The sequence below is a fragment of the Dermacentor andersoni genome, chromosome 6 (assembly GCF_023375885.2).
Source record: "Dermacentor andersoni chromosome 6, qqDerAnde1_hic_scaffold, whole genome shotgun sequence".
In the NCBI taxonomy this organism is placed as follows: Eukaryota; Metazoa; Arthropoda; class Arachnida; order Ixodida; family Ixodidae; genus Dermacentor; species Dermacentor andersoni.
The window spans coordinates 178,884,559-178,906,315 of NC_092819.1; the positions used below are offsets into that span (position 1 = coordinate 178,884,559).

General features: G+C 46.7%; 1 protein-coding gene across 1 annotated transcript in view; it reads left to right on the plus strand.

Annotated features, from left to right (window-relative positions):
* Positions 1–21,757, plus strand: part of tefu (Serine/threonine-protein kinase tefu) — a 297,846-nt gene that overhangs the window by 106,930 nt on the left and 169,159 nt on the right. The window contains exon 14 of the mRNA XM_050172366.2: positions 2,844–2,951. Coding sequence (XP_050028323.1) covers positions 2,844–2,951 — 108 coding nt within the window. The remainder of the gene's footprint in view (positions 1–2,843; positions 2,952–21,757) is intronic.

The following is a 21,757-nucleotide window of genomic DNA, read 5'->3' on the forward strand; positions in this document are numbered from 1 at the left end:
CTCCCATCAGAAAATATATACATTAGAGGAAATACAAAGCATAAAACAGCAATACAGTAGTCACTATGAGGAAGATTATACAAAGTAAATGTAGTACAACCTGTAAAGTAATATAAAGTGAATAGCTAGTCGTAGAATAAAACAGTAGTTTAAGGCATTCGCAACAAGAGAAACCAAAATACTTATAAAGGCTATAAATGAAAACAAAAAAAAACTAAAGAAAAAGGAAAAACGGAAAGGAAATGAGCAGGAGTAAAGTGAATAGCTTAGATATGTAGATTATTTTGGCTGTCTAGTAGAAAAGTGAATGTTTTCTTGAAGAAACCTAAAGATGAAGAGCACTTGACATCTAGTGGGCGGCTGTTCCAAGTGGATAATGCTGCGAAATATCCAGATTGTTTTCCATAATTAGTATGTATTAGTGGCAATAAGAAATTGTTGTTAGCTGCAAACCTTGTGCGGTTCAAGTTAACCAAAGTAGCCGCAGAAAATATATTTACTGGAGGAGCATTACGTATTACCTTAAATAACATTACATCTAATTTATATTTAACAAGATTTTTTACTGACAGTATTCTGTGGTTGAGAAGCATATCAGAAGCACTGCAGTAGAATGGGCTGAACGACAATATCTGCATGGCTTGGTTCTGCAAATGCTGTAGGGGTGCTGTTAGATATATGTTACCCCATGCTTTAAGGCAATAATTGAAATGGCTGTGAATAAAAGAATAATACAAGGTCAGCAATGTTGGTTTTCTAAAATAATATCTAGATTTAAGTAAAATTCTAATACCGGGAGAAATTTTGCACTTAATTAGGTGATATGCATAGTAAATTTTAAGTTTGAGTCAAGAATTATTCCAAGAAATGAGCATTCATTGACGCACTGATGTTAAGAGAGTTTAGGTTCACTGTGGGAATGAATTTCGGTATCCTATGATTCGAATGAAAAAGCATGAAAGACGTTTTGGTAGGATTTATGCTTAGCGAGTTAAGCTGGCACCACCTTAAAATATTTTTCAGATCAGTGTTTAGCTTAGTAGTCAGAGAAGTTAGTGAACGATCGGTTGCAAGTAATGTAGTGTCGTCAGCGTAAAGAAAGGCCTCAGTTAAGTGGAATCTAGTTAAGTTAATCTCATCTAGTTAAGTGGAAGGAAGCTGATTTTGTTCATTGTTATTACTAAGCTCTGTTGGGAGTGTTTCTATGTGAACCTCACTAAATGTCGTGTTGCTTCTCTTTTTGTTTAGCGAAACAGCATGCTCATGCAGGCGATCATTAACCCTTTGAGGGTCGATTTTTTTCGCCATATGCGACCGCACAGGGTCGATTTTTTTTTTTTTCAGATTTCAATTCTTCTTAGTAACTTAGTTCGATAAAAATTTACCGTAATTTTTCTAGGGTGACCGTAAAACGAGAAAAAGATATTTTGCGTTGGTATATATGTACTCTTCATTCATAAATAACAGCACTAAAAAAGGAAATAAACTTATCAGAATAAAAAATTTGTTGCATTGTTATAGTTTAAGGCTTTGAAAATGCACACACGAGAATATTTCGCAAGACTCAAATGTTCCTGCTCTTACACTAATATGTACATTCATAGCGTAATCGGACTCTGTAGGTGCGTGCCCTCAAGATAACTGTGCAGTTGTGTGCCCATCAAAAAAAGGAAAACGTGTGACAAATTTCTGCTAATCTTCATCTTATCGCCAACCAGAGGCAATTAGATTTCTAGAGTCTCCAAAAATAAAAAAAATGAAGCAACGGGCATGCATGCACGGCGGCATCCTTCCTATGCGCACCCTTGTGAGCACTAAACGAGCGAGAAACAAGAGGTCGCCCTTTGAACGATTAGTAACGAGATAGCCATCAGTATTGCAAGTGCAAGAAGCTGAAACTTCCCCCCGAAAACAAAACCCAAACTGCCACCCACCCGCGTGCGCGTCAATGCGCAAGCGGTAGTATATAGACGCGTGGGACTAGCGCTAAAACAAACCATGCTACGAAAACCGAAAGAGGGAGGCGCGCGAAAAAAATTACCTGTATTCCCACATACTGGCAGCACAGGACAGAAAAGAAAAAGTTATGAAATCGGCGCACTATTGAAACGTACAGATGGCGCCGTACATTTATGCCATTGACCCTCGAAGGGTTAGTGCGCCTTTTAGTGAAGCGGATGCCATGCCGCTTCATGCCGCTTCACTAAAAGGAAACCCATACAGTCACCTGGCTGCCCACACGTGTGGTTGTACACTGATCTTTAAGAAGTGCGAAATAATTGGCAGATATAGTGAAAAGACGTGCGCGGGAAATCTTTGAGGCATTTTGCATATTCAAAAGTGGTGACGCATGCGTCAGTTCCGCGTCCCTCACGCTCTCAACAAAAGAACTGGATTATCTCCGTGGTTGGGGCTTATCCTTCTTATCTTTCTTTTTCTGTTCTTTATGTCGCATTCAGTGATGTATTTATATGCTGCTTCTGCAAATAAAGGATTTGGTTGCTAGTCAGTGCTCTGTCCTCTGCTCTGTGCTCCCTCGTCCTGTGTTGCGCTGTTCCTGTTTTTATTCTAAAGGTGAACTAACCAGCCCCATTGAACACACTCCACTAACTCAAGTTGATTAAACAAGCATTTATGTCACTGTGATGGCAACATTGCCCTTGCCAAGTCCATTCCAACATTTTAGTAATGGTTCATTGTAGAAATCCAACATTGTAAGTGGACCTGAAAAATCTGGATCCACCATCCTGTGGGGCCATTGTGTTCATATCATTTCTTTTTACCAGCATTGCATTCAGGGCAGCCTGCAATTTTTATGTCTGCACTGATGTAATTTCATGCAGCAAGGCCTTGGGAAACTGGAGAGCCACAAGTTTGTGCCCCTCATCTACCAGCTGGCAGCTCGCATGAGCCGACCCGATGGAAGCGCTTTTCCCGGGCTCATCTTTCAGGTAGGATCAATGTGCAGCCATTTAGATACAATTTCAAAATGATGCCATATTTGTGCATGAAAGTATCTCCTCCACATGTCCAGAAAACTCGGGATGTCCAATCCAAATGTCGATCTTGATATTGTCATGTTCATACATGACATGTCTTATTTTTAAAGATTGACAGCACTGTCCCGGAATGGTTTCCTGATTTGCCTAGTGAAAGCCAAGACACAGAAACACTTTGAACTTAAAACAATTTTTAAGCATGCAAATAACTGGATCCACTTTGTTTGGCTGTTAACCGACATCGTGTGGAATCTTTCTACAAAGCATATCTTCGCACCTAGCGTATTCGCAAAAATATCAGCGATCATACTATGGTTTAGTAATTCTAGCATTTCATTCTTGTCCTCTGGTATGCCGAAAATTATGAGACTTTTGTGCCAGCTTCTGCAGTTAAACCTTGATATAAATAAATCATTAATATTGTCATTTTACTTCATTATTTTGATATTTCGCTACACTCATGCTCAACCCACATTCTTAAGCAGTATAGTTGGTACCAATTTTTCTTAGGTGGAATGTGTTTCAAGAAAGCGAGTTTTATTTTTACCAAAATCAGTCACAGTTCAATGTTGTCTCTATAAAGATCCCTTCACAGCAGTTGTGTGGCACTCGTAATGAAAAAAAAAAAAATAATAAGTGCACGTGTCCCATGCACGGTTACGATGTGTGCAAGCAAAGCTTTCGTGTCCGCCACAACATCCTTTGTTGGCCAGAGTTGGACAACACCCACTGAAGCGTTCACTCAGCAAAACACACTTCACACAGTCCGACCAATGTAGCACCAAAATCGCTTAGACACCACAAATAACCTCGAAGACACTTCAAAGCGAGCAACAAGTTCAATGACGGCAACTTTTTTCACGTATGGCAACCACATTTTCTCTTTTGCTTAAGGTTTGCAAATATTCAAAAATTTCAAATACTATCGAATAACATGTTTTTTTTTTAATATTCGTATTCGATTCGAAAATTTGGTATTCGAGAATTCTCGAATATTCAATAGGACACGAAGATTCAAAACAAATGGAATAGTGTATTGCTGGCGCTCTGCGGGAGCAAACATGTTTCTTAATATTTGTTTATTTTGCCTAGTAATTACAGGTGTGTGAATACCGAATAGTACATTTTGAATGAAATTGAATTGAATTAAGAAAAAGAAGCTGAATATTTTTTATGCTTCCAAATTTTGTGCGAGAAACACGGTGCTGCACATGTTCAGGAGGCCAATCGCATTATTTAAGAATAAAGTATTGCTTTCCAGTTTTGTTCCTGAGAACTGGGGGAGGGTTTTTCTGTCATCGTGGCAGGTGGTTTCTGTGGGTTATCGTCAGCTCGTTAAAGTGCCGCTCACGAGGCCACATAGCAAATTTTGGTTACACACATAAAGTTGTTAGGTGCGCTCTAATGAGTGTTCTACCGGAACAATTTTTCAAATTAGGTCAACAATAGGAGAGAAAATATTTGAAGTGGCACGGACCCATGATTTCAGGAGGTGAGCGTCATCACCAACATGGACACCCTCTCTGCTTGGCTTGTCTAGTCTCTGCAATAGAAATTCCTTCCCTGCATTTTCCCATACTGAAGCTCAACGGTCACATGACATACACGTCACAGGCCCCGTCTTTCTTTCTTTCTCACTTTTTTTTTGCTGCACGGCACACTTCCGCTGACGGTATCATACATGAGCTGTTGTGATTGTCTCATTTCACACAGCGCACGATTTTGCATGCTGTGCGTGAGCACACCTGACTAGCGTTATAAGTCCCTACTACCCAAACACTGAGGCAAATGCAAGTGGATCGCAGAGCATGATCGTGCACTTGAATTTTATAGAAAACGACAGTTTCGCTCTCTGCACGCACAACTGTGCAATGTGGGAACAAGCAGACGAAATGGAAGTACATCTCTCTTGCTACAGTACAAGGTAAAACAAAAACACGGAGACATTTGGTTTGCATGTTCTATTATTTCTCTAAACTTTAATTCGTCCATTGAAACAACAGATTAAACACATAAGTGATGTTGCCTTGAATAATTCTCGGAAATCAGGCGTCACTATGAGCAATGTCACCTTTAATAGATGCCTGCTGCGTCACTTGTTTTCCCATTGGAGCAGAGGTTCCCATGGTTCAGGGTAGGCATGGAGAGACAGCGCTTTCTGCCGACCATACCAATTGTTGCGGAGGAAGTGACGATTACGAGGCTGACACGTGTTCGACCAATAGCTTGACGAGAGACCGCGGGCCCTGCCTCCGGGATTGTAACAGACACCGCTATAATCTCAAAGGCAGGGTAATGTGATTCAAGTTTGAAGCAGCCTCCGCAACGAGCGCTCGCAGCCGACGATTGTGGAGGAGAGGGGCCAAAACCAGCTTCTCGGCTCATGCGGCACGCATCTTCTAAAAGAGGCATTGGCCATGTACGTAGGCGCCCTTGCACAACATGCGTCGACTCTCCAGCTGGGAGCGCGGCGCCGATGAGGAGAAAGGCAAACGGTGCTCAGTTTGAAATTTAAGCTCTTTCCACGGTGCACAGGGATATAATACTTAGCAGACACAGTCATTAGTGGACATAGTGTGAACTGCATTTCTCAACTCAAGATAGCCAGACCTGGTGAGGGGCCCTTTAGGGCCAATCTGCACGACAGACAAAAGTGCAAAATGCGCATCGCATCACTTGGCACCGCTCCGTGCGATCATCGGCGCCGACGGTGAAGAGTTCTCAAATTAGGAGGCCCACGGCAAGTTCGCCCAATGTGCCCCCCCCCCCCCCACTTTTTCGTCCACATTCATCTGCCGTTTGCATAAAAGTGTCTGCAGCAAAGGGTTAGGTCATTGGTCACATAATATTTTTGAGCCCACCGTGTAAATCCAAAGGTAGTCTTGTGACGAGTCACTTGGAGCTACAGAAAGATACCGTTGTTATCCTACGAAGGGCGTTTGGAAAGAGGGGTCGCCGTACGGTATTTTGCAGAAGATGGCAGCTGTAAACATGCAGCGGTCATCACGTGCACTCGCTTTCGTGGTCGTGCGAATGCTGTGAATAGATCTGCGTTAATTCGACAACCATAGCTTTAGCCACCGACACCCGAGGACGCAGCTTTGCATACTTGACTTGAAGCACAAAAACCACGGGGACAGAGGAAAGGAAAACGAAACAGGACGAGTCCTGTCTTGTCTGGTCCTCCGTCCTTTCTGGTCCTCTTTCTTCTGTCCCCGTGTTTTTTGCACTTGACGTCAAGTGTAACAAGCATGTAACGCCCCCTCGGACATAATCTTCGTTGGCCCGCTAGACTCGGTGGCCTGCCATGCTCGGTAGGCAACATTGGGCACCACACCCAATAAACACCAACGAGCACAGCTGCACGGCGGTCAGTCATCGTTCATCACCACCACGCTGCGGAGTGTCTGTCTAAGGGAGGGTCCCTCGAGCCCTCCCTTGTTCACGAACCCGGGCGGATCGTGACACTGGTGATGACTACCCACGGATCGTCCCAAGCTGCAGCGAGCAGCGAAACACGGCCCCCCATTGCTGCCGCCATGCCGCTGTATGGAAGGCTCAAGCCGTTCGAGGAAGATGGGTCCGCCTGGCCAATTTACGAGGAGCAAGTCCACATGTTCTTCCGGGCAAACGACACACCCGAGGCCAAACAGCAGGACATTTTCCTGGCCAGCTGTGGGGCCCGCATCTTCAGTTTCCTGCTCGACCTTCTCAAGCCAGTCACGCCACATGTTAAGACGCTAGATGAGCTGCTCGCCAACTGCGCTCACATTTCAACCCAGCACCATCCACACTCATGGAGCGTTTCCGCTTCAACAACCGGAGCCTCTGGGAAGGAGAGACACTTGGGCACTTCATTGCTGCGCTACGAGGGTTAGTGAGTGCCTGCGTTTTCAGGGACCAGCTGGACTCACTGCTCCAGGACCGTTTCATCTATGGCATCAACAACCCCGCGATGCAAACGTGACTCCTGGAGCTTCCAAACCTCTAGCTGGACGACGCGGGGAAGGCAGCGCTGGCAATGGAAGCTGCCGTCAAGGACGCCGGCGAGATTGCCCTTGCGACTGGCTCACCGTCGGCGGGTAGTACACGAGTAGTACGCTGGGCCTTGAGGCTGGCAGCTTACAGTTACCAGCTGGTTTACCGTCAGGGAAAGGGGGGGCCTGGGACCTGCTGATGCCCTGAGCCACCTGCCCCTGCCAGAGGTGCCTGATGCTGTTCCAGAACCTGCTGAAGTGTTCATGCTGGAGCACGCGTACCTGGAGGTGCTCTCCAGATCTGCGGTATCACAAGCGACCAGCCGGGGCCCAGTCCTGTCTCAGGTGGTCAAGGCGGTGTCCCGTGGGGAGGAATTGGTTCAGCAGGCCTATGGGGAACCAGCGCTGGATAGGCGGCATGTCGAAAAGAGTGCGTTGCACGCCGCCCTGGCGACGAAACGCGGCGTATTCCAGCGTCTCGACCAGACGACACACACGTGCGCGGCCGTATTATAGTTCGTATGTTTCCGTTTTCGCATTGCTTCAAGTGGGCAGTTTTCGTAAAGAAGCTAGCACCATCAAGTGAAGAAATGATGAAAGAAGCTTTTTAAGCTTTATATATTTTTCACAGTGTGTCGCGGCGAGCACGTGTGTTCCTTTAACGGTTGCACCGTGGTCCGTTGCCATGCTCGGGTGGCAGCCTGCCTCGCAAATCTAGCAGCTATGGCTCCGGTCGTGCTGCGCTATGGTTTCGGAAGTATTAGTTGGCCTGAAGACATTCCATATTTCTCTGGCTAGACATAAAAAATTCTGATGTTACTTCGCCACAGCAGTCAATGGAGAAGAAAGCTTTGTCGCATCAGCTGACTCGCGCAAGCAATGGTTTGAGTGCTCCGCTGCTGGATCCGTAACAACGCTGGCTACATTTAGCACTAATTACATAAATTTACCGCATGCATCTCAGCGCCGAGTCCTCATCCACATGCGCATATTTAAAAACACATAGGCGGCTTAGTCGCGCGTGCGCCGGCAGTATGCGCACACAACTCGTATTACAAGGCAGCTTCCGTACCACATAATTCTTGGCAATGAATGGATAATATTTACCTTTCGTATCGTTCGCTTGGTGCGGTGGCGTTGGAAGGGACTTGGCGGTGGTATTGCGAAGGAAAAATGGTTGGTACATATGCCGGATGGTGCATGCTATTGCTCATTTTGTTTCCGACGAAATGCCAAGTGCGGATTCTGCTGTTTGATACTGTCTGCCATGGCTGACCGTCTTCACTATCGAATAAACCAAGCACACATGTGAAATTTGATTTAGAAACCAGCCTGACACCGCTTGACAGGGCAACAAGACGGGAACTTACTCCGCTCGCCTGACTGCTTAGATCCAACGCCGCCTCCGTTCTTGTTCTTAGGGTTCAGATGGAAAGGCGCAGAAGGATACATCCTCCCTCATCCCGACGTAGTTGTGGCACTTGTATACGCAACAATATCGTCGGCGTTCTTTTGTTTTCCTTCGACTTTCGGGGCATGCAATGCCACTACCAGTAGCAATTTTCGTCTGCTGGAGCGGCTGCATTGTGCACATTCTGATCGCCAGGGCGGCGCTGCAGGCGTCGTGAAAACTCCGGCGCTGGTTCTCCATTGCCACAAGGCCGCTGAGCTGAGCTCGCAGCAGGGCTGCCTACTGTGGGGTTCCAGGGTGGTGACCCCACAGAGTCTCTAGTCCAGGGTCCTGCAGTTGCTGCATGCGGGTCATCCTGGCGTGGAAAAGACCAAGAAGGTGGCCCGGTCCCATGTTTGGTGGCCTAGCCTGGACCAGGACATCGCTCACATGGTGCAGAGCTGCCAAATCTGCCTGGAGCATCAGCGGGCCTCACATCATGGGGAAATCACCCCCTGGCCGTTCTCACAGAGACCCTGGTCCCACCTGCATGTGGTCTTTGGGGGGGGGGGGGGGGGGGGGGGCTCTTCAAGGGCTATTATTTCCTGGTGGTGGTGGACGCCTTTTCGAAGTGGGTGGAGGTTCTACCTGTCACCATTCCATCAGCAGGTGCGACCATTGCAGCGCTACAACAGCTCTTCGCCGCCCAGGGGTTGCCGGACGTCATCGTGTCAGACAATGGTCGTGCTTTCGCCAGCGCCGAGTACCTGGCCTGGCTGACGAAGAACGGAATCCACTGGATGATGGTTTCAGCGCTCCACTCTGCTTCAAATCCATTCAAAAACAAAGGAATCAAGGTTAAGGCACAAAAGCTTTAGAAACAGGCGTTTATGAGGAACTTTGTCAAATGCTTTCTTGAAATCTAAAAAAAGAGTGTTGACCAGTACAATTACGTCATTACTAGAGCTAATGTTATTAATAAACAGTGAAAGTTGAGTATCGCAGAAAACACCTTTCTGGAAACCCTGTTTATTTTTACCAAAACAGTTTAAAGGTGTTAGAAACTTAACCACGTGAGAATAGATAACATATTCCATTACTTTTGAGCAGACACGTGGGAGGGATATGTAGCGATAATTTTTAGACAAGGATGTCGTACCTTTCTTTGGGATTGGAATGACCTTACCCACCTTCCAGTCTTTTGGCACCACTCCAGGTGAAAGAGACTGCTGGAATATATGTGACAGGATCACACTTGTTACGCTTTTAGAATTCTTCAGTATTTTTGCACTAATGCCATCCATACCACAGGATGAGGTCAGCTTTAATGAATAGATTATTTTTGCAATATCATTGGCATCGAATGTGATTTCAGGCATGATTGGGTGATTCACATGAAATGCATGAGGTAGATTGCTATCAGGTTCTGTAAAAACGGAACAAAAACTCTCGATTTAGAACTTGTGCGACACAGTGTTCTGGAATCAAAATATTATGCTCATCTCACAGTACAATGTTTGATGACGGTGTAGTGGATGATGGGTTGATAGTTTTCCAGAATTGTTTGGAGTTATTGCATAACATGCCGGGTAAAGTAAATGAGTAGAATAAGCACTTGGCTTTAGCGGCAAGAGAATTGAATAACTTTTCCATGGACCAGTATGTATCTCAAGTGCATTTAGTATTTAAAATTTTTTCGGACTGGAATTGACACTTCTTTTTGTTTTAAGTCGTTTCAGTGCAGCGTTGAACCACGGGGAGGCCGATTGTATGCTGATTGTGATGGTGGGGACATCACTTGGGTCTAGCTGCTGCAGCTAAGTTTTAAAGAGGTGCCAGTTAGCTTCGATATACCGGAAGACAAAACCAGTCTTGAAAAAATGGACAGTTCATTATTTATGGCAGCGTAGTTACTTTTACCATATGATGTTATTGTTTTCTTCATTTTTGGGGGTCTAGGTAGAGAGCAGCTAAATGCTCTGTGAAGAACATTGTGATCGCTTATTTTTGATAAATGTGTAATATATGAGAGAAGTTATCCAGATGAGTTGTCAGTAGAAGCTAGGTCACGAATGTTATAAGAATGATGTGTTTGTTGTGTCGGCTCAGAAATTAGCTGTGACGATCCAACTGTTAAGCATGAATTGAGGAAGTCAGTTTCAATATTATGTTTCGACACTGTTTGTACTAGATCGGACCATGTTACGCGCGGAAAATTAAAGTCACCAAGTAAGATTATCGGAGCATTATGATGTGCTGTCGTAACGGAATGAAGAGCATGATGGAAAAGACTAATAAAGGTGGCATCTGCGTCTGGCGGGTGGTAACATGCACCGATTACATGGTCAGGTTAGACGCGTGGCAGGTTACGAATGACATTTCTCAGAGTGGAACACAGAAGGCTGTTGTGTGCAGCTGTTGGCATGCCACTGCCACGTTTGTCTGGTCGGTCACAACGGAAGATGGGGAAATCGGGAAAACAAGAAGCTAAATCAGTATCTGTAACTGACCAATTCAGACAGGTTTCGGTAAAAATGATCAGGTTAAAATCGGTGGTATTGGCTATATGTGAAAGAGAATCACGCTTTGGCAAGATACTTCTCATGTTAGTATATATCAGTGATAAAACTGTTTATGAAATGCTTATGTCAGCACATCTAGCATCATGTGATAGCTAACGCAGCTGTGGGGTGATTTCTGTTCAATTGAATAAAAAATGTAGGCTGTATTTGCAATTATTAGTTTGTTATACCGAATCTAGAATGGTTTTTTTTTTCTACGATTTCCTGAGTTAGAAAAATTTTTTTTTTGTCCGAGTCGGGCCTTTAGCGATAAGTGTGTGGCGAGAGCGTGTGGTCAGTGTGCTTTAGTTGTGCACGCAGTGACAAAATGTGTTTTTTGTCTTTAAAGTGGGAGAACTGGACAATGAGTAGTTTTTTTGGAAGCAGCCAATCCTGCGGGCGTGCTCGATGTCTCTTGGCTCCAACTAAGTGCTATGCTTTGAACTGCAAAGGTCAAGAATTTGTTTTTCAGATTGTTGCAGTTTTTCACATTTTCTGTCCTTCAAACCAAAAAAATTCAAGGTTTGAGCACCTAGCTCTTTCTGGCGAAATTAGTGACCTGCTCAGTGCTCTGCTCAGCTAGAGTTTCTACTTTGGGAATGTGTTTTTTAATAGACACGACTGCTGAACCAACACCTTTGATTTCACCTAGATGTTTTTTGATGTCATCAAAGGCTTCTTCATTTTAGGACAATTTGAAATGTATTGATTTCATTTCGTTCAGTAATGTTGCTTGCCTAGCTTCAATTTCGCTCAATCCTGACGTATATCGCAAGATGCTTGTGTTGTAGTAGATCGAGTTCTAGGGCCAGGGTTTTCTTCGATGTCACCAGATAGTAGCAGGAGTTGAAGAATGATGTGAGCACAATCACAAATCATCACAAAACAACGCAGTGGGCTTGACAGCACAACTAATGCCTGGTATCGAGTATGACGGCCGAAAAGGGAATAGTAACTCTTTACCTGCACCAAGTGCAAGTGAACCGGATGAGTGCCGGTCATCGCTGTCGTGCCGCCAAGCCCAGTAGAAAGCAGCGCTGTAGTGTCGGGCTTTTTCTAGTATGGCAGTGCCATCAGTGTTGATGACGTCAGGGTGGATGAGGTAGCGCTGGTCTATCCAGGTAAGGAAGGGACACGAGGCAGTTGTTTGATAAGGAAGTCAGCGCTCTTGCGTAGAACTGCCGGTAATGCGTACTTTGGCACAGAAACGGGTTGGACGAAGGCGCAGCAATGGTTTAGTGGTTTAGTGGTTCGTAGTCCGTGAGCATCAGACCCCCCCTCGATTGCACAGGGTAGTGCCAGAAGGGATGCTAGTGGGCAAATCAGCGTTAATTTTCGTCACAAAAGGCATGTGAACTGGATCAGTGTGGGCGATTGTTGGCGTGTCGCCAAGTCCACTGGAAAGTTACGTTGCCGTGTCGAGCTTTTTATGGTTTGGCAGTGACGTCGAAATCAGTGGCGTGTGGCCAGTGGTGTGGCGTGACGAAAGGCCGCCGCCGACCGTTGCAATAGCTGGTCGCAAACCGTCAGGGAAAGCTTATTGCTTATATGTTACTACGGGGGTCCATCAGTGATTGGTCGCAGGATCGCAAGTACGGGTTAGATTGACGGCCATTGAAGAGCAGTGTTTGGGTCTGCGGTCAACCAGCCTGCAGCTCCCATGAGCACACGCACCAACTTTGTTTGTGTATTTGCATGTGGGTGGAACTCTGTGTGTGTGAACTCACGTATTCGTTGCGATCAGCGCACCTTCCAATAGCTACTCGGCCTGACCTTCACACATGCTTTCGTGCTTTCCACATATGCTGCTTTTTTATTCTTCTGTTCGCATAGAGTTAATCATTTCGATCGGTGGTTCAGTTGACCCGCTTGACCGACAATGATTGCATATAGTGGGAATGCTGCACACGTCAAGGCAACAACTTGGTCATTCACCGAAGGTGCCGTTATTCGAAAAATTTATTAGATATATTCGATACGCAAATTGAATTATTCAACATTCACTGTTCGATATTGAATATTAGAAGATTTGCACACCCCTGCTAATGTGCCTGATATTGTGCTCAGCCACTAGGTGTCTAAACTTTGCGAGACAGCCAGCCTATCAATAACAAAGGGCATGAGTTTATGGACAGCGAGAGTGCACTTAGAGTGAAATGAGAGAGGGTGTGGCTGACTGGGAAAAATAATCAGTAAGAATGCTCTTTCCAATAGTGTTGGTCCACTGGATCTCAGCAGCAGTGCCCATCCACGCGGCCTCCCTCTGCAAATATGCAAGCTCCCTGCTGCATGCCCATGTCACACCTCCTTGTAAGGTATGGTATGCCTCTTGTGAGGGCATCAGGCTAATGCCAGGTGACGTAGAGTAACAGGCATGAGACGGTAGACAACTGTGTAGAGTAGCAGGCACGGGACGGTAGGCAACAGTGTGTGGGACAGGGAGAACATGGAAGACGTGTGTGCCCGGTCGGCATGCGGGGAGCGTGCGACAGCGAACTGAGTGAGAGAAGTAAGCCACGTGCGGTGGGACGGAACACAGACTGCATGGATGTGCCTGCGCCTAGGATTTCCCGAAATAAAGAACTCACTTGACAAGTGGGGGCCCGTCCGACCGGACCTAACATCGAGGACCAAGAATCGTCTAGTGCCACCCAGCCAGTTGTGCAGCCTCTCCTGCTTTCTTCGATCGTCCAAGGACTGTTGGCTTCGACCTCCGGGACCACAGTGGAAAGGGAGAGACTCGCAGCTGATATAGCTCAAATTCTACGCACGACGCCACTCAACGACAGGGTTAGGCCTGACGAGACAACTGACGCGGGGCCAGCATTCAACATCAAAGGTACGCCCGTCCCACTGTCGAAATTCAGTGGCTACCAGGACCGACACTCGCCACAAGACTTTCTGGCGATGTACTCAGAGTACCGCAATATTGCATGGATCCCCCCTGACCGCCGTTTGCAGTTGCTTCCAACAGCATTGGAATGGTCAGGCAAACAATGGTGACACTTCTCAGGTGCGCACCCCAACTGGCAGTCCTTCGGGTCTGAATTTATGGCAGAGTTTACCACCGTTGACTAGAAGTTTAATCTAAAAGCAGAGCTAGAGCCGAGCACTCAGCATCCGGCAAAAAACCTCAAGCAGTTCATTCACGTCATTGCTGAATACTATGACCATATAGCAGAGCCTGTTTCAAATGCCGAAGAGGTGGAAAGCATGCGGAGACAAATGCACCCGACATTCCAAGACCTAACAGCCAGCATGAGCTTCACAAACCTGCAAGAAATGGCAAAGGCAGCCGGCCCTATCGCAGAACGCACTTGGCATCGCCTGCGCTATGCGCCACCAGCACCAACGCCACCACCGTGGTGTATTGCACAAGCAGCAGCTGATTTGGCCTTCGTCTATTCATCTTCGCACACCACTGCAACGCCCAACCAAACCCTCCCGACCGACGGCTATCCGACGTCCCTGCAAGTGCTCGCAACAGCGGGAAATAAAGAACCACTGCTTGAACTTTTGATTGGTAACAGTGTGCTTTATGCACTCATGGACACTGGGGCAAGTGTGAGTAGCCGTGCCATCGCAGCGGCCAAGTGCGTGGGAGCCGCATTCAGGGAAGAAGTACAAACCCTGAGGCTTGCTCAGGGCTCATCACAAACTGCACAATTGGTTCGCTGTCGTATTCATTGGCAAGGTGTGTCCAGGAAGCAGCGTTTTCTTCTTTTACCAGAGCTGTGTCACGATGTTGTCCTTGGGCGGGATTTTCTTGAGGTGGCAGGTATTTCTCTCCACATGGGCCTTCGCGAATGGTCACTGCACTCTGACGCATATGGGCTCGCCAAATTTAAAAAGGCACTGAAGTGGCCATGTGCTTTGGATGCTGGGCACTGACCCCCTCAGTCTGTAAGACAGCGTTGCAGTGCGATAAGCAAGGTCAAGAGCCTGATGAAAATGTGGCCAGCTCTTTACAGGCACTTTTTGCAGATATGTAGGATGTATGCCACAATACCACTGAGAGTGGCGAGTGTAGTCTAGAGAGCCTTCGGGAGGAGCAGAAGCAGAAACTTAATAACATCCTTGCAGACCATAACCATATTTTTATCACTCTGCCAGGTTGCACATCCCTGGTCGTTCACAAAATAGACAGTTAGATGCAAGCTGCACCTGGTTAACAGCCAAAATAGAAATTCTTGATGGATGTATCCAAGGTTTGCTGGACCAAGACCTCCTTGAGCCCTTCTCCATATCCTGGGCCAGTGCCCCTGTATTAGTAAAGAAGAAAACTGGAGGATATTGCCTTGCAATCGACTACAGACCCTTAAATGCAATCATAACTGTGCCAGTATATCCCATGCCCTGCACAGACTGGGTACTGGCTCAGCTCGGCCACGCTAGGTGGTTCACGAGCTTCGACCTTGCTCAGGGCTTCTTTCAAGTGTCGGTCGCTCCCGAAAATGTACCGAAGACTGCATTCCTGTGCCATAGAGGAGTGTTTCAATTTAAGTTAATGCCATTTGGGTAGCAGGCGGGCCGGCAACATTTCAGTCTCTCATGGACAAAGTGTTAGAAGGCATAAAACGCAACTACTGCATGGCATTTCTTGACGATGTGCTTATTTATTCAGAAGCTTTTGAGGACCACCTACAACATATCGATGAGGCACTGCGAAGAATTGGCTCTGCAGGTCTGACAATCAATCCCAGCAAAGTTACATGCTGTGAACAGGCATTCAAGTTCCTTGGACATATGTAATCTCTGCAGGCAAATGTCAACTTGACCCAGACAAGGTGCAAGCAGTTGCATAGTTTCCATGCCTTAAAACAGTCAAGGAGCTCCAAATGTTTTTGGGCCTTGTGGGATACTACAGAAATTTTATCGCCCGGTTATCTGACAAAGCCAGACTCCTGACAGCTCTCCTCAAGAAAGGGGCCCATTGGGTTTAGGGTGCCGAGCAACAGGCAGAATTCGAGACTCTGAGGTTAACGCTCGCAGGAGAGGTGGTTGTGATATTGCCTGACCTGAACAGACCCTTTATGATTGAGACAGATGCCAATGGCACTGGCATATCGCCAGGGTTGTAGGAGGTCGAAGGTGAACTCAGGCCTGTGTCATTTATAAGCAGGACCCTCAGCGCTACTGCAAACAACTATACTGTCCAAGAATGGGAATGCCTCACTGTGGTGTGGGCTGTAGATAGATTCCAACCGTATGTAGAATTCACATCATTTGAGGTGCATTGTGACCATGCATCATTGGCTTGGATGTTTACAACTGAGCATACATTGTGCAGAGTGCAAGGTTGGGTGTTGAGGTTACAAGTGTTCAAATGTACCATAAGGCATCGTAAAGGTCGGGCCAACATCCCAGCGGATGCATTAAGCAGGTGCCCCATCCCTGCTGCCGAATCTGCTAATTAAGCCTTGTTTGGCGGAGGACCGGTTTGCAATCGAAGTGCAAGAGCCACAACAAACCATTCATTTTGAACTAGCAGCCCCTGTTGATGTGTCTGTTGACGTGACTCAACTAACAGCCCCTGTTGACGTGACGTGACGCACATGGCCGCTTCGGTGTCTTTTTAAATTTAACGAGCCCTTATGCATCAGAATGCGGTGACAATCCGCCAAGGCCCGTGTGGACAGAAATACCTGCCACCTCAAGAAAATCCCGCCCAAGGACAGCATCGTGACACAGCTCTGGCAAAAGAAGAAAATGCTGCTTCCTGGACACACCTTGCCAACGAATATGACAGCGAACCGATTGTACAGTTTGTGACCAACCCTGAGCAAGCCTCAGGGTTCGTGCGTCTTCCCTGAAGGTGGCTCCCACGTACTTGGCGGCTGCGATGGTACGGCTAGCTATTAAGAATGCCTGCGTTTGGCAGGCATTCTCAAATTATGAACAGCAGGTTGCCATTATGCCTCAAGAGAAAAGTGTATAACAGCTGTGTCTTACCAGTACTCACCTACTGGGCAGAAACCTAGAGGCTTACGAAAAGGGTTCTACTTGAATTGAGGACGACACAAGGAGCTATGGAAAGAAGAATGATGGTGTAACGTTAAGGGGATAAGAAGAGAGCAGATTGGGTGAGGGAACAGATGTGAGTTAATGACATCTTAGTTGAAATCAAGAAAAAAAAATGGGCATTTGCAGGACATGTAATGAGGAGGGAATATAACCGATGGTCATTAAGGGTTACTACTTGGCGGCTCCGATGGTATGGCTAGCTGTCAAGAATGCCTGCATTTGGCAAGCATTCTCAGATCATGAACTGTAGGTTGCCATTATGCTTCAAGAGAAAAGTGTATAACAGCTGTGTCTTACCAGTACTCACCTACTGGGCAGAAACCTGGAGGCGTACGAAAAGGGTTCTACTTGAATTGAGGATGACACAACGAGCTATGGAAATTAGAATGATGGGTGTAACGTTAAGGGGATAAAAACAGAGCAGATTGGGTGAGGGAACAAATGTGAGTTAATGACATCTTAGTTGAAATCAAGAAAAAGAAATGGGCATTAGTAGGACATGTAATGAGGAGGGAAGTTAACCGATGGTCATTAAGGGTTACGGCTCTTTTAATAAAATTTGTTGCATTTGAGAGAGAAATTTGAATTCTAGTGTCTGTTGAAAGCGGAATTTTGATTTAGGGCCTGAATTTTGAATAAAATATTTTGAAAGATTCGAAAGTTCGAAAAAAATGGAACCACGGCGTTTACAAACTAATAGCTCTGCATCTAGAACACATATCGTGCTTCTGTAAATTAAGGGTTACGGACTGGATTCCAAGGAAAGGGAAGCGTAGCAGGGGCAGCAGAAAGTTAGGTGGTTCGATGAGATTAAGAAGTTTGCAGGGACAACATGGCCACAATTAGTACATGACCGGGGTAGATGGAGAAGTATGGGAGAGGCCTTTGCCCTGCAGTGGGCGTAACCAGGCCGAGGATGATGATGATGATGATTTCCACGTGTGTACTCGAATTGCAGCGAACTTGTAGCTCGGTCATTGTACTAGCTGAATGACTTTAGGACGAAACTGAAATTGCTTCATTTTCTATTGGCATTTTATGTGACTATGCCGCGAGTTTTTTTGTGCCTTAATGTGGCTCGCTGTACCGCTCCATACACACAATACTTTTCTTCCAGCTGCGCTGATTGATTCAGTGTGGCTGCGGATGGTCGTAGTTTGTTCATGAGTGGTCGTGTACGTCGATTATCTTCCTCGAGAATAATAGCAATGGTGCACCCCGGAACACTGGAGCCATTTTTGATGCGCCTAAATAGTGTTCAGCCGATAACCATTTGAAATTATTGTTGACTACTACAAAATCAGCCGATGGTCATTAAGGGTTACGGACTGGATTCCAAGAGAAGGGAAGCGTAGCAGGGGGCGACAGAAAGTGAGATGGGCGGATGAGATTAAGAAGTTTGCAGGGGCAACATGGCCACAAGTAGCACATGACCGGGGTAGTTGGAGAAGTATAGGAGAGGCCTTTGCCCTGCAGTGGGCGTAACCAGGCTGACGATGATCATGATGATGCCCCAGTGTCCATGAGTGCATAAAGGACACTGTTACCAATCAACAATTCAAGCAGTGGTTCTTTTGTTCCGGCTGTTGTGAGCACCTGCAGGGACATCACGTAGCCATCGGCCAGAGAAGCGGCTGCGCTCGTCCATTTCCCGGGCAATCTGTTTGTAGGTGTCCAGGGGAATTGCAGTGAAAACAGCGGGTTTGGCTGTGTGGTCTAGCAGTAGCGCATTGACGCGCAATGTGGCCAAAGCCGCCACACCGCTGACACGTGATACTACGGTTTGGCAGCTCAAATCGCGGAATACCTCGCATCGCTTGAAACTCGGAAGTTCTGAGGCGCTCTACCGAGTTGTTGCGATGCCAAAGTGTAGTTACCTGTGTGTTCGGCGCGTGAGTGAACTGCACAGGTGAAGGGTTCCACTCCAGGGCTCCAGCATGAAGCATCGTTTACTGCAGACACTCAGAAGCCAAAATTGCCACAGGCTGCAGCTGCCATTTTCGTTGCTGGGCCGGGAGGGTTTGGTTGGGCGTTGCTGTGGTGTGCAGAGATGAATAGACGAAGGCAAAATCAGCTGCTGCTTGTGCAATATGCGGTGGTAGTAGTGGTGCATAGCGCAGGCGATGCGAAGCGCGTTCTACGATAGGGCCAGCTGCCTTCGCCATTTCTTGCGGGTTTACGAAGCTCATGCTGGCTGTTAGGGCTTGGAATGTCGAATGCATTTGTCTCCACATGCTTTCCACCTTTTCGGCATCTGAAACAGGTTCTGCTATACGGTCATAGTATTCGGCAATGACGTGAATTAACTGCTTGAGGTTTTCTGCCGGATGCTGAGTGTGCTGATCTAGCTCTGCTTTTAGATTAAACTTGTAGTCAACGGTGGTAAACTCTGCCATAAATTCTGATGCGAAGGACTGGCGGTCAGGGTGTGCACCTGAGAAGTGTCACCATTGTTTGCCTGACCATTCCAATGCTGTTGGAAGCAACTGCAAACGGCGGTCAGGGGGGATCCATGCAATATCGCGGTACTCTGAGTACATCGCCAGAAAGTCTTGTGGCGAGTGTCGGTCCTGGCAGCCACTGAATTTCGACAGTGGGACGGGCGTACCTTTGATGTTGAATGCTGGCCCCGCGTCAGTTGTCTCGTCAGGCCTAACCCTGTCGTTGAGTGGCGTCGTGCGCAGAATTTGAGCTATATCAGCTGCGAGTCTCTCCCTTTCCACTGTGGTCCCGGAGGTCGAAGCCAACAGTCCTTGGACGATCGAAGAAAGCAGGAGAGGCTGCACAACTGGCTTGGTAGCACTAGACAATTCTTCGTCCACCTTGTTAGGTCCATTTTCTGCTGTTATTATGAGCATCAGCGTGGGAATATGTAGTTTCATCGTAGTGCTATGTTTTCAGCTTTACAGGAAAGGCTGCGCCGTGCCGTCGCTCGACTCACTCTTCAATTTCTAGTACAGTAAAAATTTGTTAAAGTGTACCCGCTGAAACAGTAGTTTTGTTTTAAAAGTAGTAAAGTGAAATTATCGACTCAGCGGCCATTGAACATAATGCGTCTTGTATTCGCATAAACCGTACCAGCTTATTACATATGTATCGGTTAACACGGTTAAAGGTTTTTCCACTTTTCATCACAAAATCATGGCGGCACGTCGGCCCGGCAGAACAGCCAGCCTTAGAGATCAGAATGGCCTCCAAGCGTAAATGCAGAGGGCGCTTGGAAGCGTGAAGCCACATCAACATCAACATCACTTTGGTGCCGTGCCAGAGTCAGAGCGTTGTGGCCCGTGTTGTGGTGTCGGGCAAGCTAGGACAAAAACCGGATGCTCAGCATAGAAGAAAAATTGGACATCGTTTGTGCTGTCAAACATGGCAGGAAGAAGTCGGTGCTGGCATGCGAGAGGGATCTATTGTTGACTATGGTGTGGGGCACTTAGAAACGCGAAGAAGTTGGTAGGCAGTGCTGCTGCGACTGTGAAAATATGTCGGCTGCGAGGTTCGACTTTTCGCCATCGTTGCCTCTGTTATTGCCGAAGTGTTGCCTAACGACAGTGGTGAGGACGACACTGAAAGTGACAGCAGGGGTTATTCAGGCTTGGCAGTGGCACATGTTGTGCATTACGTCAGCCTCATGCGGGTGTTTGCCGAGAAGCTGGCGAAAAAGCTGGCTCGTAGCTTGAGTGAGTTTGAGGCCATCGTCGTTGCTGCTAGCTCACCGCAGCATCAGATGAAAATAACAGCCTTTTGTCGCACGAAGCGAATAAATACTGCATGATTTCTTCCTTTTCATCGCACTCTTTCGTAGTTCCGTTTTTGACATGTAAGTGGGCGATCTTCTGCTATTTCAGTTAGGCAGTACTACTGTTTAGTACATACTTTTTCCGAGCTCCAGCCAACTATGGTTTATGATGCTTCACCTGTACGATATAGCTACAAAGCACACTTCTACTACGCACTTCATGTTAGTTTATTCTGGGTTTTGACATGGTTTCGAAGTGCGCTGCCATATTCCATTATTCCACCAAAATTCAGATTGACCTGCTCCAAACTGCTTCAAGAAATTTTATCAGCTCCAAGTTGCTCAAAAATTAAGTTTAGTCTGCTCCAGACTGCTCCAAAATGCAATTTTACACGCTCCAAATATTGCTTCAAAATGACTTTGGGCAGTTCTACCCCTGTAAATGCAAAGCCGAAGGTCACTTAGTTTGCTGGTATTACCAATTATGAGCTGTGAAATATAAATACACTTGAACCTCATTGTAACGAAGTAGAAGAGGAAGCCAAATTACTTTGTGTTATCCATTAGTTCGTTATACCGGCTCTTGCAATTTACTGCAGTATATGTCCAATAGTGTGCATAATGATACATGCATATTGCGGGTTTCTTGTGGGCGATGCATGCGGGTGCCCCAACGAAGATGACGAACGCACTCTGGTTCTCGAGCTGTCGCCTGAACTGGCCAGCACTGCATTATCCTTTGTAAATATACTTTGTAAATAGTCTCCAGTCCTCAATCCTTTATTCGCGTAACATTTTGGTGGAGGGTGCCGTTCCCCGTCCTCGACACGGAGCTCCGCAGCAGCCGCACCGTCCTGCTTTCTGCCATGGCTCCCGGTGACGACACCTTGTCTGCTTCTACTCCTGCGACCCCGCCAACAACGTAAGTTACGGTTACCAACCCCCGCGATCCTGCCATATTCTCCGACCAAGATAATGTCGACATTGAGGACTGGCTCAACCTGTATGAGCGTGTTAGCCAAAACAACCGCTGGGACTCTACCATAATGCTAGCGAATGTCCTATTC